This window comes from Vombatus ursinus, unplaced genomic scaffold, assembly GCF_900497805.2.
Source record: "Vombatus ursinus unplaced genomic scaffold, bare-nosed wombat genome assembly UNPS02014770.1, whole genome shotgun sequence".
NCBI classification, from domain to species: Eukaryota; Metazoa; Chordata; class Mammalia; order Diprotodontia; family Vombatidae; genus Vombatus; species Vombatus ursinus.
In genome coordinates, this window is record NW_020954548.1 from 1466005 (window position 1) to 1490484 (window position 24480).

The window sequence follows — 24480 nt, forward strand, 5'->3', positions numbered from 1 at the left end:
TCCAGCTCTAAATGCTAGGACACCCTTCATTTTGCAGTTGAGGAAACTGAGGACCCAGAGAGGGAAAGAGGGAAGTTGGTAACATGAGAGTTGAGACTTGAATTTTCTCCTCCGCCCTGTGTTCCCATTATTATTATTATTATTATTATTTTTTTTTAAGGCAATTGGGGTTAAGTGACTTGCCCAGGGTCACACAGCTAGTAAATGTCAAGTGTTTAGTCTGAGACCGGATTTGAACTCAGGTCCTCCTGACTTCAGGGCAGGCGCTCTATCTACTGCGCCACCTAGCTGCCCCCATTTTTATTATTATTCATAATAAGATTGGATCTCCCTAGGTTTTTTTGGTGGGGTGTGGGAGAGAGGTCTGTTTTAGAAAGTGAAGCCCCTCTCTCTGTGTATTGTAGCCTGGCCACTATCTCTTGGGGGCTCTGAGACAGGTGCTGGCCTGGCCCGGTGCTGGCCCGGCCCAGTGCTGAACCCCTACGTTCCTTCTCCAGGCCCTTCTTTACCTACTGGCTGACGTTTGTGCACTCCCTCATCACCATCCTGGCTGTGTGTATCTATGGCATTGCTCCTGTTGGCTTCTCTCAGCATGAGACAGTAGACTCGGTGAGGACCCCAGGGAGCTGGGGCACAGCTTTAGATGAGATTCTGCTCATTCCCTTAGCCCTCCTCTCCTCGCTCCCCTGGCTTCCACCTTGGGTCGCTTGTGCCATCCCAGGACAAGGCGGGAGTTGGGATAATATTGCTTGTTTCTGTTCGGTGCCATGTCTGGTCTTTAGATCCCACCTGGGACCAGCCCCTTCTCTCCTGGGGCCTCAGTTTCTCTAACAGAGCATTTGACCATTGTTGGCAAAAGCCTGTGGCTCTGCTGGGTCAGGCCAGGAATGGAGAACGTCCTGGAGAGTGAAGATTAGATAACCCTGAAATCTTCTCCCCCTGCTGGCCAAGGCAAAGCCACTGGATTTAGGAACAGAAGACCCAGGTTCAAATCTCCTGTTCTCTGCCCTCCATGACCTTGGCATTTATCTCCCTGGCTCTTGGTTCTTTTATCTGTAAAATGATGGGGGCTAAGGCCAGATGATCTCTGAAGTCCCTCTTGTTGTTCAGTCATGTCCAACTTTTCATATGGGGTTTTCTTGGCAAAGATACTGGAGTGGTGTTCTATTTCCTTCTCCAGTGGATTAAGGCAAACAGAGGTTAAGTAACTTGCCCAGGATCATACAGCTAGTGAGTCTGAGGCTGGATTTGAACCTGGGTCTTCCTGACTCCCTGCCCAGTGCTCTATCCACTGAGCCATCGAACTGCTCTAAGGTCCCTCCAATTCTAGATTATGGTTCTATAAATGATTTCATGGCCCCTTGTTCTGCCTCCCTGATTGGTTTCTCTGGGATCCTTTCCTTCCAAGCCTCTGCTGTACTCCCTGCTCCATTTTCCTGCTGGCCATTTCCTGGGGTTTTCCACCCAGTCTCAGTTCAGTCCCACTTCCTACAGCCTCCCTACTTTCCCAACAGGTCCTGAGGAACAGAGGGGTTTATGAGAATGTTAAGTATGTGCAACAGGAGAACTTCTGGATCGGGCCAAGTTCAGTAAGTTTTTTGTGGCATAATGTGGAATGGGAACTTGATTGGGAGTGAGACAAGGGTTGGAGACCCTGCTTCTGCTGCTTCTGCCCCCTAGGTGACCTCAATAAGCCCTTCACTAGGCCTCAGTTTCCTTTGATGTGACATGAGGGATCTCTAAGTTCCCTTCTGCCTAGAAATTCTGTGATTCAGGGAGGGCTCAGGGGGACAGGCAGGGGGTGTCTTCTATACCTGTCTATGATTCTCCCCACCTTACCTCTGACTCTTCCTCCCCAGGAGGCACTCATCCACCTCGGGGCCAAGTTTTCCCCATGCATGCGGCAGGACCAGCAGGTGCACAACTTCATCCAGGCCACCCGGGAGCGAGAGAAGCACTCGGCCTGCTGTGTGCGCAATGACCGATCGGGCTGTGTACAGACTTCCGAGGAGGAGTGCTCTGTGAGTCCCTGCCTCCTGCCCCGATCGCCCCCACGCCTCCCCGATCCTAGTGACCCTGGGAGCCAGGGCACGTTGGAGATCATTTCATCCAACCCCCTGTCATCGTACAGAGGATGGGACAGGAAGGGAAGGGTCTTGGGAAGGCCCTGCTCTACTCGACCCACGTCTCTTGCTTCCTTCCATGGGGGTACAGTTGTGGAGACTGGTTTGGGATTTGCATATCATTGACATGGCCTCAGCCTGCTGTGGTCTTATGGCCGTGGATAACCTGAGCTCTAGGGCCCTGGCCTCACCACAAATTCCTTGGGGGACTTTGGGAAAGTCCCCTTGTCCTTGTGGGTCTCCACTGTTCAGTGGATGCTCTCTAAGGGCCCTTCTGGCTGGGATGATGCTCCATGAGAAGCGCCATGTTAGAGTAGAAAGAACGTTGGATCTGGACTCCAAAAACCTAGGCTCAAGTCTTGGCTGATCAGTGTGGGCAAGTCACTTGTTTCCTGAGCCCCATTTCCTCCCTTGTCTTGTGCTACGATGAGGCAAGCCCTGTAAACCTCAGCATGCTGTTTACCCCCTTCTTGAGTTTTTGAGTTAACATTTGACTTGTCACCCTGAAGATCGTGACCTTTTAATCTGTTTCTGCCCCCCACCTGCTGTGCCGCAGCATGGTCCCTGGCCCTGACAGTAGGAAGGAGGGAGGCAGAAGGATGAAGGCAGGTAGATGACCAGGCCCCAGAAACTTCCCACCACACTTGCGCTACAGCTCGGGTTATCTGTCTGTCTGTCTGTTGGTCGGCCTGTCGGCTTCCGTTATTTACTGAATGTTAACCCCAGCCCCCAAAGTGTGTGATGATAATAACCTGCGTTTCTGTAGAACTTGAAAGTTTGCTAGGCGCTCTCTTCACCACAGCCCTGTGGGGTAGGTAGTGCAAGTATTATTATCCCCACTTTCCAGATGAGGAAACTGAGGCTCTGAGAGGTTGTGACTTGCCCATGATCACACGGCTAGTAAGTGTCTGAGATGGTGTTGGAACCCAGGTCTCTTGACTCCTTTTCACTAGAACTTGCTGCCTTAGTAGCATCCACATCATTATGATCCTTTTTTTTTTAACCTTTCCTGTGTATTTCACATGGACTTGGTGCTGCTGTTGTCCTTATCTGTGTAGTGGCCCGCGTGTCAGATTAGCTGTCTTTACTGTGCATCATTTCTTACATTGTCTCGTATTTTTTTGGATTCTTTGTAATTGTTGTTTCTTATGAATGTCCTACTTTAGAAAACACATTCCCCCAAGGACTGCGTCAGCCCTTCTCTCTTCCTCCAAACCCTGTTCCCTGGCCTCCCCTAGAATCGGAGGCTGAGGCTGCCCCTGATCCCTCTTTCCCTCTCCAGTCCACACTGGCTGTATGGGTGAAGTGGCCTGTTCACCCCAGCACTCCCTATCTGGCTGGAAACAAGAGGCAGTTCGGCTCTGTCTGCCACCAGGACCCCAGGTAGGTCACCGTTCTGGGCTCCTGGAGGGGCCTGCCCAGATGGCCCTACCATTACCAGTCCTTGGCCCTAGGGATCACAGCACGCTCGATTTGGGCTCTTTGATGCCAATGGCCTAATCCTGTTGAAGGGTGGAGGGGTGGAAGGGGATGAGTCTGTAGGATCAGAGATGCTCAGATGCGTGGGGCTGCAAATATTTGGGCTTGGTGTGGGGAGGTCACCACAAATGGGTCCTGGGAAGATGAGGGACCAGAGGGCAAGGGGGTCTGACTAGTTATGGCACTGTAGGGTATGTGACGAGCCATCATCCGAGGACCCACACGAATGGCCGGATGACATCACTAAATGGCCGGTAAGCAATATACCTGCATCTGTGTGAGGGATGTCATAGGCACCTTCAACTCTGGAGACCCATCTGTCTCCTTAATCCTGTGATCCTTTGATATTGGAGAGTATGAGGAACAACCAGACCTGGGCCAAAAGTTATTCTTGCTGACTTGGTAGATGGTGGGGCTAAGTTGTTGAAGAAGCCAGGCAGGTGCCTAGGGCTCTCCATCCCCAAACAGACTGTTGCAGTGGCTCAAACTATTTTACACAGGCATCACATAGGAGCACATCAATCCCTAGAATTTATACATTCCTGTCCTTCTCAGGCCCTTTCCCAGCCCAGTTTCACTGTCTATGCTTGGCAGAAACTGGGACAGAGAGCTCATCTTGGGAACACCGGAGTTCGGAAAAAACATCATAAGATCATAAGGAGAGAATCTTGGACATCCTGTCATCCCACCTTCTCAGTTTACATAAAGAGAAACCAGTCCAGAGTGATGCCTGAGATCACAGGCAGTAAATAGCAGGGCTGGGATTCAAACCCAAGTTTTCTGACTTCAGATCCATTTTCTCCATTACACCAGCTCCCAACCCTTAACATGAGTCCTTGCAGTCACATAACAAGCTCTTGTAAAGCCATGATCTCATCAAAGCCTATTTTACTGAGGACATAGAGACTCAGAGAAGGAAAGAGATGGGCGTAAGGGCCAGCAAGTAAATTCTGGAAATAGAACGAGAACCTTGGCCTCCAGCCTAGTGCCTAGGGTTCTTTTGGTGACATTCAGTGACCCTTTCCCTATCCCCCAGCTCTGGCCAGCTGGGCACTACTGGGGGGGGGCACCTTACTGGACTAATCCTGTCCCTCCTCACCCTTATGGGGAGGGAATGACCTGCTCTCTCTCCTCTAACCCATCTGTAACCCAGATCTGCACCAAAAACAGCGCTGGGAACCACACCAACCACCTCCATATGGACTGTGCCATCACCGGGAGGCCTTGCTGCATCGGTACCAAAGGAAGGTGAGAGAGGACTAGCGCCTGCCTCCCCGACCTGGCTTCTCAGGGACTGGCACTGAAGGTGCTAGTGACAAATAGGACAGGCTGGTTCATGGAGATGTAATTTATTAGACTGTCCTAGGGAGGTTTACAGGTATGGGGCTGGGAAGGACCAGACCGGACTCCAGGGGATCCCTGTGGTGACCCAAAGCCAGTTAATGCCCGCTGTCTGAATTTTCCTCCCTCTAAGGTGTGAAATCACCTCTCGGGAATACTGTGACTTCATGAGGGGCTATTTCCATGAGGAGGCCACACTGTGTTCCCAGGTATGGGGATGGGGGGGAGCTTTTTTCATGCAGTGTGGAATAGCGTGGGAATGGGGGGTTGATGAAAGGATTCCAGGTCTTTGAGGACCTGTGGATACCTTCCCAACCTTTCTCTGCCCCTTCTATCCCTTCTATCCCCAATAACTTGTTTTACTTCCTGGGATGCTGATCAGCCACTCTGTCCCCACAGGTGCACTGCATGGATGACGTCTGTGGCCTTCTGCCCTTTCTTAACCCCGAGGTTCCTGACCAGTTCTATCGTCTCTGGCTCTCCCTTTTCCTACATGCTGGGTAAGTCAATGCCCTCCTGGGCTAGGGCCTAAGGGCTTTTTTAGCCTCCAAGCGATGCGAGGTTGAATGTGCTGACCAGGCTGCAAGGCCTACTGCCCTTCTAGGTTTCACCATCCTCACTGTCCAGTTTTGGCAGGAACCAGGGTTAGGCATGGAGGGTCGGAAAGTAGATACTAACTTTTTTCCTCAAAGTCTGCATCTTATACAATAACCTAATCACACATACACATTTCTTTGGAGATCCTCAAAAAGTATACCTGAGGCTGATGAGTTAAAAAGCATTTATTAAACCATTACTGTGTGTTAAGTGCCACGTTTATCTCTGGGGATACAAACAGAAAAACACCTTCTAATGAGAGGGACAACATATGGACCTTAGTTCACCCTAGGTGGGGTGAACCTTAGGGTGTATGAGGGGAGGTGGGTGTCTATGTGGTTCTAAGTGTTCTGCTTGCCTTTCCTTAACAGGATCTTGCACTGCCTGGTATCTGTCTGCTTCCAGATGACGATCCTTAGGGATCTGGAGAAGCTAGCCGGGTGGCACCGCATATCCATCATCTACCTTCTGAGTGGTATCACAGGCAACCTGGCCAGTGCCATTTTTCTGCCCTACCGGGCTGAGGTAAGACTCCGAGGTGTTCCATGGGGCACAAACATCGTGGTGAGTCTGGATGCTGTTAGAATCTATCTGATCTCTCTGGCTCCCTTCACCTTGGCTTTACCACTGGCTCACTGGGTTACCCTTTGCCTTTCTGGGTTTCATTTTCTTTTTAAAGTGAGGGAGTTTTACTTGATCAGTAAGGATTCTTTGAGCTCTGACAGTCTATGTGCTACGTTCTAAGCATCCTTCTGTGACCCTGTGTCCTTGAATCCAGCTTTGTTTCCTATTTTTCTTGAATCTTATTTCCCTAACCAGACTGTAAGCTAGTCAAGTACAGGGCCTGTATCTTTTTCTTCATATCCCTCAAAGCTTAACTGAGCATATACTAGGTACTTGATAAAGACACCTTTGAAGCTTAGAGGCAGCATTATATAGGTGGCCCTCATTTCCTTTGGCAGACATAATTCTGAAAATGTACCTAAACAGAATTTTTTAAGTCAGAAACATTGAACCACTTTGTCCTTAGTACGCAATTGGACACTATAGGGGAGAATTTTAAAAAATTACCTTACAAAATCACTGCCCTCATGGACCTTGTAAACTCTTTTAAATGTATGGAGGAAATCTTGGCCCCAGGAAAGAAATTTTTACAAAATTCTTGCTTTTGGCTAGTTAGGGACTATAGGAATGAAATGGTGCATGTTATCAGATGGGAACGCTTTTTCATTTCCTTAACCGTTTTTCTTGGTTACAAAAGGAATAAGTGATATGTGGATGAGAGAGGGGGTAGGTGGCAGTATTATCCAGAAATGACTGGGATATTAAAAAAAAATTTTTAGTAAAACTTACTTACAAAATTTAAAAAAAGTAATGTAGGAGGGGGAATTAAGGAGTTCCAATCTTGATTCATTGTGACCTTACTCTCTTTTGGTTCTGTTTCCTGTTTTGTAAGATTGGACTTACAACCTCACATAAATTGTAAGAGATGTAAAAGGTTGACTAGAAAAGGTCTGTTCTTATTAAAAAGATTCTACAAATTGCATTACAAATCTTTTAAAGTGAAGAATTTCAGGTTTATTCATGAGAATTTAGAACCTTCCAATCAGGCAACTTTGAACCATGTCAAATCCTTGGTTCCTTTGAAAATTGTGATGAGGGTCAGTCAGTAAATTAAATTAAGGTTTTACCATGTTCCAATTAGGCAAAAAAAAAAAAAAAAAGCCAAACCCAAAAACTCCCCCTGCCCTGGAGGAACTCACAATCTAAAGGGGGATACAACACGCAAACTACTATGTACAAACAATCTATATATAGGATAGAGGGAAGGCTTCCTGGAAGAGGTGGTGGGATGGTGGCAGATGAGAGGTGCCCTAGGTACAGGTGCGCCTTCAGCAAAGCTGTCTGCCAGGGCACATCTAATCCCAACCTGTCCCGATCTACTCTCCCTCCTCCCTAATTTTTCATGTTCACTCCTAGGAGTCTTTGCTGACTCTGTCCCTCCCCCACGGGCCACCCCACAGCTCCCCTACCTCCTCTCCATCTCTCCCTGCAGGTTGGCCCCGCAGGCTCCCAGTTCGGCATTCTGGCATGCCTCTTTGTGGAGCTGTTCCAGAGCTGGCAGATCCTGGCCCGGCCTTGGCGAGCCTTCTTCAAGCTTCTGGCTGTGGTGCTGTTCCTCTTCACCTTTGGTCTCCTGCCCTGGATCGACAATTTTGCTCACATCTCTGGCTTCGTCAGTGGCTTCTTCCTTTCCTTTGCCTTCCTGCCCTACATCAGCTTTGGCAAGTTTGACCTGTACCGCAAGCGGTGCCAGATCATCGTCTTCCAGATCGTCTTCCTGGGGCTCCTCTCTGGCCTGGTGATCCTCTTCTACTTCTACCCAATCCGGTGTGAGTGGTGTGAGCTCCTCACATGCATCCCCTTCACAGACAAGTTTTGTGAGAAATATGAATTGGATGCTCAGCTCCACTGATCCAGGGCCGTGGGAGGTGGAACTTGGAAGGGGGGACAGTGGTACCGGAGCTGGGAGCTGTGTCTCCCTCTCCCCCAGGTGGGGACAGACCCGGATCCCATCCCACTGGCCAATCTTGCCCACCTCCCACCCGGGCTTCCACACTCGGCAGTGCAGCCTGGCCCTGCCTCATCTCACCATGACTCACATGTTTCCTGAAAACAGAATGATTGTGCCTTGTTCAGTTTTGTTGAACCCCTTTTATGCCTCCAGGTTTTTATTATACTAGTGTCCATAACTACCTTTTTAACTAGCCCAGCTGACGACCACCACGTGTGGCCAATAAATGAAACGGGAGCGTTTTAGCTGCCATTAACTCAGATGATATCTGTGTCTTTCTCCTTCCTAGGCTGCCAACCTCGATGGGGTAGTGGTGGGAAAGCTTCAAGAGCAACCAGAGAATAGTAACCATGGGTATTGGGGGCATTGGGATAGTACAGAGCCACAAAGTTGTGGAAGGCTCAGACTAGCTTTTCAAGAGGTCATTCAGACTAGGGTTGAAGAAAGGGCAAAATGATTACTTTTTACAACTGAAGGAAGGTAGGAACATGGTGGGAAATGGGCAAGGGGAAGCTGAGTCATGTCAGGAAAAAAGTGGCCCAAGCTCGCCAGCATGAGAAGAGATGCTTCTGGACGCTAGAGAGCAAAAGGATGCAGTGCCTCTCATCAATAGAAACAGGGTGTATAGAAATCGTAGCCCATTTCCTTTGTTTTACACAAAACAGAGGTCCACAGGGTTCAAATGCATCATCAAGTGCAGAGGAGGGACAGGTGGCAAACACAGCGAGAACATCAGAGGATGCTGGGCCCAGCAGGCAGGTCACCCCCAAGGCACCACGGTCCAAGTCTTCTTGCTCCTTGGGAGCTAACTCCCTCTTGACATCCCATTTCTCTCCAGTCATGCTCGGGGCTGGATGAAAATATCTCAGCAGGGTAGCAAAACTCCTGGGCTTGGAATGGTTGATAGCTGTAAAACAAGGAATATTCCAATAAGGCAACTCTGAATAGGTAAAATCTTTGGTTACGTTGCCACAAAGTAGGACCCATGATCTCCAGAGGAATGGGATGGATAATGTGTGACCTGAGGGCTCCCTATCTTTAATGGAACACTGGGACCAGGCAGACTGGAGGGAAATCACAGGGCATTTTGGTCAGGGTGGAGAGGGTGGTGGTGCTTTAGAGATATAGTGGACTAGATTAGGAAGAGGATGGACATAGGCCTTAACAGGTATACTGTTTAAAAAGAGGCACCTTTTAAAAGTCTGAAAGCAGTGGTCATGACTGGGGGGAGGGGGCAGCTGAAGAAGAGTCATTTGAGAAATAGCAGTCACTGGTCCCTGCCCTCAGAGACCCAAACTGACTTGTGTGGGAAGCAAAAGTGTGAGAGCGTGTTAAATGTTACGTTCAGTCAGAGTGGGTTTTACTTGGAGATTTTTAGGCCTTCGGAAGAGAAGCTCTGTAGGGAGTTTATGAACTCCCTCAGTGTTAACGCTATCACCTACATCTGGGGTGTCTAACTGTGATGTCACTGACCACCTGCCATCTCCAGCAGTGGGGACAACATGCCGCCTCCTTTCCTCCCCTTTGTAACAAGCCACGGGCATGTAGATATTGGTTAGCCAAGGTCAGAAGCAGACTCTGGGGCTGGGGGAACAAAGTGATGCTAAACATCTTATGAATAGCAATCGATGACCTCATGATTATACCTATTTCTATCATGTTTTAAGATTTACAGAGCACTTTTCCTCACAATAACTCTGGGTTGTCATGCAAAGATTATTAACTCAATCTGACAGATGAAGAATCTAGATATTTAGAGAGCCTTCAGCTGTCTATATGTGGAAAATAAAAATGTGACATCCAGCGTTAGCATTTAACATATGTGTGGGTGATAAGTGCTAAGCCAACACTTGAACCCCCAGGTCTTATGCTGTGGTAGAAAGAGCAAATGACTACAGAGGTGTGGGCTCAAACCCCAGCTCTTTCATTTAATAGCTGCCTCACCCTAGGCCAAGTATGTTAACCTTTCTTTTGCCTGGTTTCCTCATCTGTCAATGAAGCAGTTGGACCTAATGATCCCTAAGTTCCCATCTAGCTAAAAGGGAAAAAAAAAAAGGTCTATGAATCTCTGATTTTAAGTTGAATACTTTTCACCACCCTCTACCCATGTCACAAATCACCTGAATGAGAAGATGATTTATCCTGGCAGCCTCCTGCATCCTCCTTTCATCAAAAGGCTGGAAATAGCACAAAAATGATGACTATCACACAGACCAAGCCCACTGCCCAGTCCTAATTCCCTGGCCTAATCAGCTATGGGAATTATTACAAACTCAGAGGGCCCAAACTAGGGGACATTAGCCTAAGAAGGGAACAGAGCCCAGAGAGGCAGAGCACTGTGGCAGGGCTAGGGAAAGAAAGTATAACACTGGCATGAGCCTAAAGGGACTGAAGTAAATGTTGCAAAGGTCAACCCTATCCAGATCTTTGGAATAAGAAGGCTCTCCTGGTCCTTTTTACAAGTTCTTCTTAAGCATTACCTCATTTGTTCCTCAGTTTTTTGATAAAGGAGACCTCATCTCGGTTTCGGATGCCATACCTGAAAAAAGAACACTGGTTACTGGTCTGGGATCAGACACCACAGTGATTCCTTCACTGTCTAAGGCTCTGTCACAAAGGGCAAAGGAGGATTGTGGCTGGGGCCTGAAGCCCAGAGGAGCAGTAAAAACTCCTGCCCTAGTGCTAAGAGGATTAGAAAACTTAGTCCTTCTCTTCTCAACACTTCTGAGCCCTTTCTACATTTAACTCACTAACGTGAGGGAGTCACATGAGGGAAAAAGGTGATACGAAGTATCAAAGTCCATCTTTTTATCCTCAGATAATGTTATTACCTTCCTTCAGCTTGGTCCCTTTTGGTTCAGAGCTATTTCCATGGCTAACGGCCAACTCTGGACTAACAAGGATCACATTTCTAATGTGTGTTTTCCTTCTAATTTTCAACCACTAAGGCCTTTCAACCTTGTTCCATTTTCAAACCTTTGTCTGCCTTTTCCTTCTCTCTTCCCATTTGCTACAATGACTGTGGTCAGGCCAAGCTTTTAGGAAAGCTGCTGACAGCCAAACCTCCAAGAAGGAAGACATTTATCAATCAAACATTTATCAAGCCTCTGCAGAACCCTGTGTTGTTGTACATGTCTCCTGTACTGTGTACAGAACAATACCCTAGGAGTGCTGAGGGAGGAGAACACATACTCAGTCCTTCATACATTAAATGGGCACCTTGAATGTCTGGGATCATAGGTGATGTTAGTGTGGACAGGGACCCCAGAACTTCCTGCAGCATAAATGAAACGGACCACTTACTCTCGGAGTTTCTTCCCATCTTCAGTTAGCTTCTCTCCAGCAAAAGTGAGATGGTATGTTCTCCATATATATGACCTGAAGACCTCCCCAAGAATTTAAGGGAGTAAAGTCAAACATCAGAACTCAATGGAAAGGTAAGCAATGCCTGCTACCAAATACAGATCCCAAAGGACTCCTAACTATAGTTTTCCTCTATAGAGTAATACCATTTAAGTGTCCCTATTTGTCAGAGGAAAGAGACCCTGGAATAAACTAATAAACATTAGCTCTTCCCTAGGATCCTAGAGCTAGAGAACCTAGCTTTAAGAGGATCCTTTAGCAGCCTATCTTCACTGATATACTGTGACCACTATCTCAAGTAATTCTAAAGATCAAGAATTTCAAGTAAAAGAATCTTAGAGGTGGTCCAGTTCAAATTCTCACCTGGTAGAATCCCTTCTACATTTCATAGAATATTAGGGAGGACCTTTGAGTTCAATCCTCATTTTACAAATGGAGAAACAAGCCCAGAGATGGAAAGTAACTTTCCCAAGATCACACAGTGGGTTAGTGGCAGAGCCAGAATGATAAACGAGGTGCCCCAAATCCTAGTTTGCTGTTCAAAAATTATTCTCAAAGCTTGGTGGGGCCATAGAGGTCAGCTAGTCCAACCTCCTACCCAATACAGGCAACTATTTTTCAGCCGGGGAGGGGGGGGGGGGGCCCTGCACGGAAGGGTATCACTGAGTTTCTGCTTGGACACCCATAGTGATAGTGAGCATATCATCATATCAGGCAAGGTAGCCTTCTCTATATTAAGAATTTCTAATTATTTGATTATCCTTTTTTAAATTTATTTTTTATTTTTATTTTTTTATTTTTTAGGCAACTGGGCTTAAGTGACTCACCCAGGGTCACACAGCTAGTGTCAAGTGTTTGGTCTGAGGCCGGATTTGAACTCAGGTCCTCTTGACTTCAGGGCCAGTGCTCTATCCATTGCACCACCTAGCTGCCCTTTGTATTGTATTGGGGTTTTTTTGCTTCTTTTTTTTATGGTGAGGCAATCAGGGTTAAGTGACTTGCCCAGGGTCACACAGCCAGTAAGTGTTAAGTGTCTGAGGCTGGATTTGAACTCAGGTCCTTCTGACTCCCAGGCCAGAGCTCTATTCACTGAGCCACCTAGCTGCCCCATTATTTGATTATTCTTTCTGAGGTTGATCTGATATCTACATCTACCTCTTTGTCAAAACTTCCACTCCTACTCAAGCTAGGGGTCAAAGAAAAGATGATAAATCCTCTTTACTTTGACAACTCACCAACTGATATGCTGTATGCCTCCTTCCCGCTCCTGTTTGAGCTGCACATATCTCTGGATAGCCTTTTTTAGGTCCAAGGTTGTGGCATTTTGCACCACCACAACAGCTGAAATGTGGATACAGATAAAGTGTGTAAAAGTTCCCAATAGGCAACCTGCCCTGTCTACCTTATTTATCTTTAACCCAACTGCCCACAATGGGCTAGGGCTCTCCAGGAGGGAGAGGAATTGTGCCTCAGAGACTGCTGGGGAAGAAGTGGGCAGGAATCTTGGGACCCAGACGTGTTAAAACACTTCCACTGACTTTATTAGTCCTTGAGACACATTCCTTCCCCTCTCCAGTGTTAGCCTACTCTGTGTTTCATCCCCTCAATATTAATTTTTCAGCACTTAGCAAGTCTCACAAATCATTACAATAGACAAATATAAATGTTAAATATCTCCATGGTAGTAAAAAAAAGTATAATTAAGAAGTCCTTACGCATCACTTCTCCATCCACTTTGCAAACTCTGACAGTCATTGCTTGGCCATATTCCAGAGCTATCTGAGAATTTATCTCCTCCAAAGTGACCTAGAACACAATAATAACCAATTAGAGAAAAAAGATCATAGGATTTGAACTTAGAAAGGTTTTTGTAGATTATCTGGTAAGTGAGGCCCAATTTCTTTAAGGTTTACAAGGGACCCTCTTCACAAGAAGCCTATAAGGTAGACAGATCAAGTATCATTATCTTCATTTCAGAGGAGAAAACTGAGATTTTGGAAGGTTAAGGGGATTATATTTTACACACCTGATTTTAAATGGTAACACAAGTTTTTGGCACTTTCCACTGTGTTAGGCTGACAAAATAAGAGAGAGCTGAGCAGCAGCCATAGGCAGCTCCTGGCCTGTCTGACGCACACAGTACACAAACTCTACCTCTCATTTACTCAATTACACAGAGCTCACAAGCTAGAAATTCCAGAATCCACTTGGCTCCACTTATAGTTTTTGACTTATACTGCACCTCCCCCCCCATGTTTCCTTATTAGATTGTAAGCTCCCTGAGGGCAGGACCTGTCTTTCTTTGTAATTTTTGTATCCCCAGCGCTTAGCACAATGCCTGGCATGTAGCGGTCACCTAAAAGTTTCTTGAATACTTTTGACCCCTTCCTCGATAGTTACAGACATTTCAATACCTGGCAGATACTTTTCACACGTTTCTACACAGGGCCAGGGAGGAAAGGAGCCTTCGGGAGCCTGGGCTTGGGTCCTAGAGACCATCCTCATCCCCTTCCTCTCCTGCCTCTCCAACCTCCACCTTCCATACCTGGATAGGCAGGTCACAGAGCAGCGGATCCTGAACGATCATGGCGAGCCCCTCCTGAAACACATCCACCACCTCGGCGTGAGGCAGCGCCTCCTCTTCGTCATCCTCGTCTTCGCCGCCGCCGCCGCCGCCGCCGCCGCCGCTCGCAGCCTCCACCTCCTCCTTGGCGACCGGCAGCTTCTCCTCCATATCCCACTCCTCCATCTCCAAGCCTCTAAGCAAAAAACTTCCGGTGAGAGCCACCAAGAGAACACCTGAGAAACTGTGGAGAGAAGGGCGGGACTGCCGAAGAGGCTGCTGGGTAACGGCTATTGGTGGAAAGAGGGGGCGGGGCTTCCAACGGGAGGCTGGGGGATGGCCGTGGGTGAGAAGAGAGGGGAGGGACTGAGAAGGGGAGAGGTGGATGCAAGGACGATGGGGAACGACCATTGGTGTGGGGAGAGGGGCAGAGGGCCGCAGGGCCAATGGGGAACGGCTATTGGTGAAAAAGGAGGGGCGGGGATTCCCTAAGGGAGGCTGGGGAATGGACCTGGGTGAAAGGAGAGAGGCGGGGCCACTGCAAGGCCGATGGGGAACTGCTATTGGTGGGAGCAGAAGGGCGGGGCTGCAGTGGGTGAAATGAGAGCGGGCGGGGCTTATGGGGGGGGTTGCCGGCTGGCCGATGGGGCACGGCCATTGGTGGGAGCAGAGGGCTGGGGCATTTGCGGGGCGCTTGGGGAATGGCTATTGGTGGGAGCAGAGGGGCGGGGCTGTCGCGGGTTAATGAGGTCGAATCGCCGTTTGATGGTGGAGGCTGGAGAACCGCGGTGAAAATGCTGCTCTTCTGCCCGGGCTGCGGGAACGGGCTGATAGTGGAGGAGGGGCAGCGCTGCCACCGCTTCGCTTGCAACACGTGCCCTTACGTGCACAACATCACCAGGAAGGTGCGGGCGGGTCTGCTGGGGAGGAAAGGGAAGGGGCGCGTGCTGCAATGAAAAGAGCCTGGGGGCACCGTGTGGGTGTGGGTGTGGTGAGGAGGGAAAGCGTGATCTGGGACCTAGAGCTTTGGACCCGGAGGTGCAAACTCCGCCCCGGACCTTGACTAGCGGTGAGACTGGAGAACTCACCCCGGCCCTCCGAATGTGTGTCCTAAGGATCGGATTAGGCGGGTTCTGAGGACCCTTTCAGCTGTCAGTCTGTGGTCCTGACAACCTAAGCGAAGAGGAAAAGGAAAAGGAAAAGAGGAAAGTCGTCCGTGGGGTGGAGCAGGAGATTGTTCAGGGGGGTTCTCCACTTCCTCCTGGAAGAAGGAGGCCTGGGGAGACCAAGGGTGGGGGGGATAGGAAAGGGATTGTGTGAGATATAGAGTGGGAGCTGTAACAGTGCCAGGAAAATAGACTGTGGTAAGTAGAGCTAAAGTGAGGATATACAATTTAAGGTGACCAGTCAGTCAGTAAACATGGATTAAGCTGCCTACTGTGTGCCAGGAATTGTGTCAACTGATCTAACAACGCCATTTAAGGACTTTCTGAAAATATACATGTTTTCAATGTCAGAAAATTATACTGTCTCTCCCCTTTTTTTTTTTTTGGTATTTTTTTTTTTGTCTTTTTAATGACAAGTCACTTGTGTTACAAAGTGAAACCCGTTGTTGATTTTAAGCGGACACTTTTCAAACTTTAAGACATACAAATGTTTTGTCAGCCTCGTTGTTAGAGGTAAAAGAAAGGTAAAGGGGAGGACCAGCAGGAGTCTTTGAGGGCAAATGGGAAAGTTGATACTAAAAGAGTGGGATATCAAGGAGCCCTGGTTTTTCAAATAGTTGCTGGTTAAAGACTAAACCTATTAAATGGGTAAGGTGCTAAAGAGGAGAAACTAAGGGATTTTAGATTTGTCTGTTATACAACTTCTCATACTCTGTTTTTCAATCTCATGGTGACCTCCAGTCCCTCATTTCTTAATTCTTTCCCACATTGTCACTCTTGCACTAGTTATACTCTCTTGCCTTCCCCATCTTGACCCCTTTAGTGAATCAGTCCAACTCTAATGCTCATTTTCCCAACCTATTTCTTGACTTTTTTTTTTTAGGCAATTGGGGTTAAGAGTCTTGCCCAGGGTCACACAGCTAGTGAGTGTCAAGTGTTTGGTCTGAGGCCGGATTTGAACTCAGATCCTCCTGACTTCAGGGCTGGCGCTCGTTCCACTGCGCCACCTAGCTGCCCCCTATTTCTTGACTTTTAACTTTATGTTAAAGTTGGGCACTGTCGTCGGGGTGGAGTGGACACTGTCCCAAGCTTCAGGTTTTTTGGGCAGTTGTTTTCAGAGCTACTTCTGAGAGTGTGTAAGTTTTCAGTTTTTCCAAGGTAGTATGAATTAAGAAGAGGTGTGATCACTGTTCTCCTGCCCTGTCCTTTGGTCTGTGAGTAACCACAAGCACTCTTTTCTTCTCTGGAACCAGGGTCCCTGCTTCCTTGCAGCCACACACTCTAGTGTGCTAGTGCTCCTTCTTACCCTGGGACTGCGACCCAGACCTGTGTATGGGGTATGCAACAGAGTCCTGCTCTTAGTGCCAACAAAGGATCCCCTGTAATCTCCTTCTGCCGGTTGTCTGACTCCCTTACCATCTGTGGGCTGAGAGCTCTGGAAGTCAGGTTCAGTTGCCCCCAAGGCCAGCTGCTGTCCTGGCCTGGCATTGCCTGTGCTGGACTGTGCTCCACTCTCATCCTGGTGGACAGACCTTTCCTGCCAGCCTTTCACCCTGTCCTTTTGTTGGTTCTGCTGCTCCAGAATTCATTTTGAGTTGTTATTTTAGTGTCATTTGGAGGGAATTTGGGAGGGCTCAAGTGAGTCCTTGCCTCTACCCTGCCGTCTTGGCTCTGCCCTTTTACTATATACTCTTTGATCCAATGACACTGGCCTCTTTGGTGTTGCTTGTACAAGACACTCCATTTTTCACTACCATGTTTTAAAAAAAAAAATCAGTTCTCAGCTTAGCATTTTCTGCTTTCTCCCCCATTGAGGAAGCAAGGGGAAAAAATAACCCAGTTACAAACATGTATAGTCAAGCAAAACAGATTTCTGTATTAGTCATGTCTGAAAAATATGTGCCTCAACTTCTACTTTGAGTCAATCACTTGTCTATCTAGATGTGGGTAACGTGTTTCAACGTGAGTTCTTTGGAATTGTGGTCGATCATTGTATTGATCAGTGTTCCCAAGTTGTTCATAGCTGTTTGTCTTATAATATTATTGTTATTCAGGGGTGTTGGCATTTGACTCAGGATCTGATAGGTTACCTGGTCCTATCCCATGATTTTGCAGATGTGGAAATTGATAGCAAAAGAAAGGAAATGGTATGCTCAAGATCACACCTCTAGGAGAAAAGCGTAGATTCAGGCCCTGGTATTCTGACTTAACTACAATCCTCTTTCTGTTGGGTACCATTTGCTTCTTGGTTTTGATTGTCTTTGGTCTTCCCATGCTAATTTCTCTGGAGTGTCCTTATTTACACCTAAACTTCTTTTCTCCTATTTTATGGTCTCCCTTCAAGTGTCTGTGTTGACTGATAAATTTCCATCTGTTCGCTCGGTATGACTGAACCCTGTGTAGAGTTAAGTGATCTTGCTACGGCCTGGATGGGGCAGATGGGTGCCATTCTATCTTCTGGGGTTTTGATATGGTCATGTGGTTTGCTAGGTAACGAATCGCAAGTATCCAAAGCTGAAAGAAGTGGATGACGTGCTAGGGGGAGCCGCTGCCTGGGAGAATGTTGACTCCACTGCAGGTAAGAAGCAGGGCCTCCTTTCCCGGGCCCTGGCAAGTATATGAACCGCACTTGAGCCAGTGACATGGCTGCTGACCACTTCCCTTCACATCACACACTCAGAATTGTTCCTTACATAACAGAGGCCAGAGACCTTGAAATAATGTAGTGCTCAATATTTTTTTTGTAAGAGCTATTTCTCTAATACTTTAAAGTTTGCAAAGCATTTTACTTATAGCATTTCTGCTTTTTATACTGTACTACTTCTCAAAGAAAATGTACCTCTCATTCACTTTTTAAATTAAGATTAGGGAATATAAAATTTACTTTAATAAATACAACAAATGACAAATATTCTTCACTTGTATTACCTATCGCTTAAGAGAAAAAGATCAGGCTCGGGTCAGGGGGAGTGGGGGAGATAGAAGAGGAAGGGGAGTGATAATAATAGCCTCGATGTGTATCAGACCTGGGAGGCAAAGCACAAGCCCGTTTGTTAATATTTCTCTTTTAAGAAAGTATATCTGTAGATTAAAAAAAGGAAAAAACTTTGTTAGAATTTGTTATGGAAAGCTTTAATGCCTGTCGAAAGTTTGAAAGCACCAATGTTTTTGGAATTCTCTTTTCCTAAAAGGGTATTGAAAAAATTCTCAAAACAAATGAATTTTGATTAAGCTCACTTTTAAAAATACCTGCCACACAGCACTTTTTGGAGATATGGAATGTGCTGTAAAAGCTATCATTACAACATTAAGCTGCACTAAGACTTATGGGACACTCTGTATATAGCTTCTTTCCAGTCCTTACTTTATAATTAAGCCCTCAGCCTTGTGGCATAGCATCTCTGCTGGCCTTGTAGGATAGCATCTCCACTGGCAACGTGAGCAGGGGCTTGGAACAGTGCTTCCAAATTGAGGTAGTTGATGTCATCATTTCTCAGTTGGGTCTGAATGCTCTGAACTTTGATTTGGCTTTACACATTGTCCCTTTTCCAGGTATCTTCTGGTCAGTGGTGGGGGAAAAGCCAGTTTTATTTCCTTGCTTTCCTTGGTATTTTTATTTCTGTAAAGGCTGAAGTAGGGGGATGGTCCTAAGGTGGGATTAAGGCCTCCCGGAAAGTCCACAGCGCAGTCCACCTTTGCCCCATGGTGAGTGGTGCCCTTCACTGAGAACCAGTTGGTTTCCTGGTTGGGCATAGAACAGAGCAGAAACGACAAAGATAGCGTCAGGAGCTGAGCCAGGCCTCTCCCTGTCGCCTCTCAGGCCACACTGGCGTTTGGTGCTCATCGCCAGTACAGAAAGGACACCTCAAAGGCACTTGTTTAATAGTGGGCCAGTAGTATTTTTGTATGAGAAGGAAGAAAGGACTTTTAAAATTAAGTTTGATGGCGCATTTATTTTCCTCTGCAGAGCCGTGCCCCAAATGTGAACACCCTCGAGCCTACTTCATGCAACTTCAGACTCGTTCTGCGGATGAGCCTATGACTACTTTCTACAAGTGTTGCAATGCACAATGTGGACATCGCTGGCGGGACTAGGCCCACATGCCCACTGTTCCCTGGTTGCTGTGTGACTCAGAGATAGCTCCCAGTTGGGAATGTATATTATGTAACATATGGAAATAAATGGTGGAAATCTTTTGTGTGGCAGTAAGCTAATTTTCTCTTGGGAACTGTGGTCCAAGAGGAAGGAAACAATGAACAGCCTAATGTACTGGACAGAATTGGCCTCGCTAATGTGGAATCCAGGGATACCCTCATTTAATGGAGTTGTTCATTGATTCCTTGAAAACAATACATTAGGCAAAACGTAGGAGGCACTAAGTTCCATAGAAACAGTTACAATTTGTGAGATATGTAGCCAAATTCAGAATATAAAAGCTTAACATTTTTTTTAAAGACTTGAAACTATTGAAAACTATTACTGGTTTTCCTCTCTACAACGTGCCCCTTCCTTGCTCGAGAGATACAGATAAGTGAGGCAAAGGCAGGGACGAGTGGCTCCGCACTTATCGCTCAGTCAGTGCAGTAGTTGGGGAGGGTGAAAGGGCCCCATCAGAGTAGGACGAGGTCTGCGTTATCCTTCCCAATTCTACTTGTAGGCAGGACCTGATTTTGCTGATAATACTGTAGATCTAGCAACTATTTACTGAATGGCCTAAGTATTAAAAGCTTTCTGTTGCAATATTTTCTATTTTCTGCCAATTTAAAAGTGGGAGTGGAGGGACTTTATATTTCATTTTTTTCCCTCTGGGTTTTACTTGATTGTGATAGAGCATTACAATTTATTAACATTATTTTGAAATAATTCAGTAATTCAATTCAACAAAGATTAAACACTATGTACATGACAATGTGCTTCATGTTGGGGATAAAATCCAAATAACTACCCTCAAGAGCCTGACGTTGTTTTTGGGGGATAAAACATGATCAAAAAAGTCTAATACAGGTAAGAGAAGCTTTCATGAAAGTAAAATGGTATAGTTTCCATGGCTGGCATGGTGGACTTGAAGTGTTTGAATCCTGTTCCTGATGCCTGTTAGCTGGGTGATGACACACTTCTCAGAGCCTCAGTTTCTTCATAGGCAAAATGAGAATAATACTATCGGTTATACCCACCCTACAGGGTTGTTGGAAGGCTCAAATGAGACAATAGGAGTAAAGATCTTTGCAAACTTTAGAGCATTAAAGTTTAGAGCCTTTGTTTTATAAATGGGGAAAATGAGGTCTGGAGATGATAATTTTCTTGCTCACAGCTGAGCATCTAATTAGAAGCAGAGCTGGGGCTAGCATCCAAGTCTTTGGACTCTGCTAACCTTTTTCATTTTACCAAAGTCTTAGATAATTATCCTATTAAAGCATCCTTATTGCATTGTAAAGCAATTGGGGGAAAAATTTTGTTCCCTTAATAAGGTGAACATTTCCTCTAATTTTCATTTCTTTAAGAAATATAGATGTATGAATCTATGAAGTCCTGAGTTGAGTTTTCACTATATTTTCTTTTAGCATTTGTTCTTTGAGGTGATTGTAAACAACATAAGATTAGAGTAAATGTTTATGGAATCAAAGAGAATGGGTCCTTAGTACTAGTGAAACTAGCAGACTTATCAGTCTGTTAACACTGACTTCATTTTTGGATTTCAAAAGATTCCACTCATTTAATTAGTCTGAGTCCTGTTGGGAAGTAAGTGGTTCACGTGACTCAGCAATTTTCACCTAACAGCTATAAGCTAGCAGCCTATTTTCATATATCCTGTGAAAAAAATCCCTGGGTCTCTCCTAATTTCCTTTTCTTTTTATTATTTTCTTTTATTTTCTTAGTTTTTAACATTAACTTTTATAAGATTTTGAGTTCCAAATTTTTTCCCCATCTCTCCCCTCTCCCCCAAGATGGCATGCATTCTGATATAGGCTATACATATACAATCATATTAAATATATTTCCACATTAGTCGTGTTGTGAAAGAAGAATCAGAACAAAAGGGAAAAACCACGAGAGAAAAAAAAAACAAAAGAATAGTGTGCTTCAATCTGCATTCAGACTCCATAGTTCTTTCTCTGCATGTGGGTAGCATTTTCCATTGTGAGTCTTTTGGAATTGTCTTAGATCGTTGCATTGCTGAGAAGAGCTAAGTCAATCAGAGCTGGTCATCACACAGTGTTGCTGTTATTGTGTACAATGTTCTCCTGGTTCTGCTCGCTTCACTGCATCAGTTCATGTAAGTCTTTCCAGGTTTTTCTGCTCATTTCTTATAGCACAATAGTATTCCATCACAATCATATATGACAACTTGTTTAGCCATTCCCTAATTGATGGACATCCCCTCAATTTCCAATTTTTTGCCACCAGAAAAAGAGCTGCTATAAATATTTTTATACATGTGGGTTCTTTTCCCGTTTTTATGATCTCTTTGGAATATAGACCTAGAAGCAGTATTGCTGGGTCAAAAGTTATGCATAGTTTTATAGCCCTTTGGGCATAGCTCTAAATTGCTCTCCAGAATGCTAACTCCTTTTTCAACAAGTTGCTTGTATATCCCCTTGCTAGAGGCTATAATTCAAAAATAAAAAAAAAAACTTCTACCTTAGGAGGATAGGTTAGCTTAGCATTGTTGTATAATAATAATAACCTGCATTTATATAGTCCTATAGCATTTGCAGAAGGCTCTCATAGTTATCTTTTAAGGTAGCTGTTGCAAGTCTTATTCCTGCTTTATAAATGAGGGAAGTAAATTTTAGAGAGTTAGAGTAACTTACTCAAGGTCATGCAGCTAGTCTTGGAGCTGAGGTTGCCCGTGTGCTGTTTAGACTGTGAGGTTGAGCTGGACACAGGATACTGTACAGTAGGAGAGCAGAAGACCGGTGGGGTTAATTAGAAGGTCTAGTCTAGGCAGCCTCAAGGTCACCTGTGGCCCTCTGGGTCTTCAAGTGCAGCCCTTTGAATCCAAACATCACAGAACAAATCCTGAGACGATGGGAGAACAAATCTTTGTGGCCTCAAGGTCACAGGTTCCCCCGCCCTGGTTATTGCCTCAGGATTACAGAAGTGTATTTTGACAGTAAATCCCAGTCCAGAGAAAATACCAGTCAGTGAAGGAAGAAAGAACTGATAATTTTTCCCAGAGTTAAGAAAGAAGGGCTAGTGGAAAAGTAGATCTGTCCATTCTTGATCTCCACAGTGCCAGGGTCACATACTAAAGACTTCTCCAGCCCCACTTATGGGAAAACTGGTAGAGCAGAAAGGCAGGATGATACAGTGGAAAGGCTGCTGGGCCTTGGAATCTGAAGAGCTTAGTTGGAGAATTGGCTCCACCACTTAATGGAGGGACACCTGGAATTGGAGTCAGAAGGCCCAAGTTCAAGTATTGGGTTTGCTACCTACTAGCTGTGTGACCTGAGGCAACTCAACTCCCCTCTATAAGACTAATTCATCATCTGTAAAATGGGGATATGTTTTAAATTTAAAATTCATTTTTATTTATTTTCATGAAGATCTGTAGGAAGATCTCTCTTCCCTCTTCCTCCACAATTGAGAAATCAAGAAAGACCAAACCTCACTAGAAACCTAGATGTGAAATGAGAATAGTAATATGGGTACCGTCTGCCTCACAGGGTTGTTGGGATTAAATGTGTTCATGCCTTTTGAAGGTGCTTTGTTAACCCTGAGGCATTAGGTAAATATGTTATTATGGGGAAGTTCAAGTATCTGTACTGCCTTCCTTCCAGGATTGATAGGATTGTGCATTGTAAGCCACAAAGTCCTCTACAAATGTGAGTCACTATTATCCTGTTTCCTGAAGAATAAATATGGGGATGATTGAATAAATAGGTGGTTGGTTTGTTTTTTTTCATAGCCCGTAAAGGATGCCATGTAGTAATATGTACTGACCACTAGGTGGTACAGTGGATAGAGTCAGGGAGACCTGAATTCATATCCTTTGCCTCAGATTCTCACCCCAAGATCCTGGGCAGCCAGTTAACCTCTATCTGCCTCAGTTTCCACTCCTATAAAATGGGGATGATAATGGCACCTAGCTCCCAGGGTTGTTTTGAAGGTAAAGTGAGGTAATATTTATATAGCTCTGCAAACCTTAAAGCACTGTATATATGCAAGCTATTATGTGTTTATGTATATTTAATTCTTTTTTAGAATACACATTTGCTTTTTTTTTTACAAAGTATTTACCAAAGAAGCAATTTTACCAAGAAGCAATGTTTGCATTTTTTAAAGGAAGATTTAGATATTGTTTTTATTATCTGTATTTATTATATTGTTAATACATTTAAAAACAGATATTGACTTATTGCATTTCTGGTCATCTTACAGTTTCTTGAATTGTGCCACAAGCAAATTGTCATGAATTTAATTCTGTGACCAAATCTCTTGTGATGTTTAAAATGTTTCGTGTTGCACCAGACATTAGGAATTAAAACGTTGAGGCAGAATTAGGGATCTGAATTTAGGCTCCGGCTAAGAAGCCAGAGACGTGGAATACAATTTTACAGCCAGATTAAGAGCCATCTGTAGGTGATTCTATAGCATAACTCTTCTAAAATATTTTGGATTGCGAGTGAGTGATAACAAATGAGAGAGGTCAGTGTCAGCTATCAACACCCAAGCATTCTCTTTCCTTTCTCAGGGAGTTCAATGCTTAGCTCACAGTCTTTTTTCTACCCCAACTCCTGCTTGACTATGTTAAACTTCAATACACATATTGATACTTCCTCAAATTCCCTAACTTGCCAGTGCCTCAGTCTACTCCTGTGACCCTGCAGAGATGGTCATACCTTTGAGCTTATCATCACACAGGTGTTCCACTTCCATGTTCATGATCTCTGAAATTCTGATGATAATATTTTGTTATTCCATCTTTCCTTATGCCTTACAACCCCTTACCCTGTCACCCTCTTAGCTGAGGATCTCACTTCATACTTCACTGAAAAAATTGAGGCTATTTGTCCAGAGCTCTTCTTTCCTCCTCATACCATTATTCAGATGCCTTCCCCTACAATTTCCTCCTTCACCCTTGTCTCAGGTTAAAAACAGACACACACACAACCCCCAACCCTTCTTCCTAAGGCAAACCCTTGCAAAGTATCTTTAATCTCATCCCATCCCATTTTCTCCAGCAGACTGCCCCCTTTTATCACCTTCATTCTGTCTCTCATTTTCAGTCTATCTATTGGCTACTTCCCTTCTACCTACCAATACACGCA

At 45.5% G+C, this 24480-nt stretch overlaps 3 protein-coding genes across 5 annotated transcripts in view; 2 read left to right on the top strand and 1 right to left on the bottom strand.

Annotated features, from left to right (window-relative positions):
- LOC114043673 (inactive rhomboid protein 1) overlaps positions 1 to 8377 on the top strand; it is a 48498-nt gene extending 40121 nt beyond the window's left edge. For both annotated transcript variants that reach the window (XM_027862750.1, XM_027862751.1), the window contains exons 9-18: positions 498 to 609; positions 1515 to 1589; positions 1860 to 2021; positions 3406 to 3506; positions 3793 to 3856; positions 4756 to 4850; positions 5077 to 5152; positions 5343 to 5443; positions 5912 to 6065; positions 7597 to 8377. In XM_027862750.1, coding sequence (XP_027718551.1) covers positions 498 to 609; positions 1515 to 1589; positions 1860 to 2021; positions 3406 to 3506; positions 3793 to 3856; positions 4756 to 4850; positions 5077 to 5152; positions 5343 to 5443; positions 5912 to 6065; positions 7597 to 8016 — 1360 coding nt within the window. In that variant the 3' untranslated portion in view covers positions 8017 to 8377. The remainder of the gene's footprint in view (positions 1 to 497; positions 610 to 1514; positions 1590 to 1859; positions 2022 to 3405; positions 3507 to 3792; positions 3857 to 4755; positions 4851 to 5076; positions 5153 to 5342; positions 5444 to 5911; positions 6066 to 7596) is intronic.
- A 339-nt stretch (positions 8378 to 8716) lies between these two features.
- LOC114043674 (U11/U12 small nuclear ribonucleoprotein 25 kDa protein) lies at positions 8717 to 14304 on the bottom strand. 2 transcript variants are annotated; one of them, XR_003569139.1, is made up of 7 exons: positions 14024 to 14295; positions 13194 to 13284; positions 12714 to 12819; positions 11419 to 11493; positions 10596 to 10654; positions 10236 to 10292; positions 8717 to 9022 (listed from the first exon to the last, which is right to left on the bottom strand). XR_003569139.1 is itself a non-coding variant. In XM_027862752.1 (6 exons), the coding sequence occupies exons 1-5, from the start codon at positions 14225 to 14227 to the stop codon at positions 10597 to 10599; spliced, it is 534 nt and encodes a 177-aa protein (XP_027718553.1). In that variant the 5' UTR covers positions 14228 to 14304; the 3' UTR covers positions 8717 to 9022; position 10596. The 2 variants fall into 2 exon arrangements, 1 of the variants encoding a protein (XP_027718553.1); XM_027862752.1 differs by lacking the exon at positions 10236 to 10292 and having other exon boundaries at positions 14024 to 14304.
- Positions 14305 to 14795: 491 nt separating this feature from the next.
- Positions 14796 to 19404, top strand: LOC114043861 (DNA-directed RNA polymerase III subunit RPC10). The gene is made up of 3 exons (XM_027863086.1): positions 14796 to 14946; positions 17698 to 17785; positions 19175 to 19404. Exons 1-3 carry the CDS (start codon positions 14836 to 14838, stop codon positions 19300 to 19302), a joined length of 327 nt encoding a protein of 108 aa, XP_027718887.1. The 5' UTR covers positions 14796 to 14835; the 3' UTR covers positions 19303 to 19404.
- Positions 19405 to 24480: the final 5076 nt, after the last annotated feature.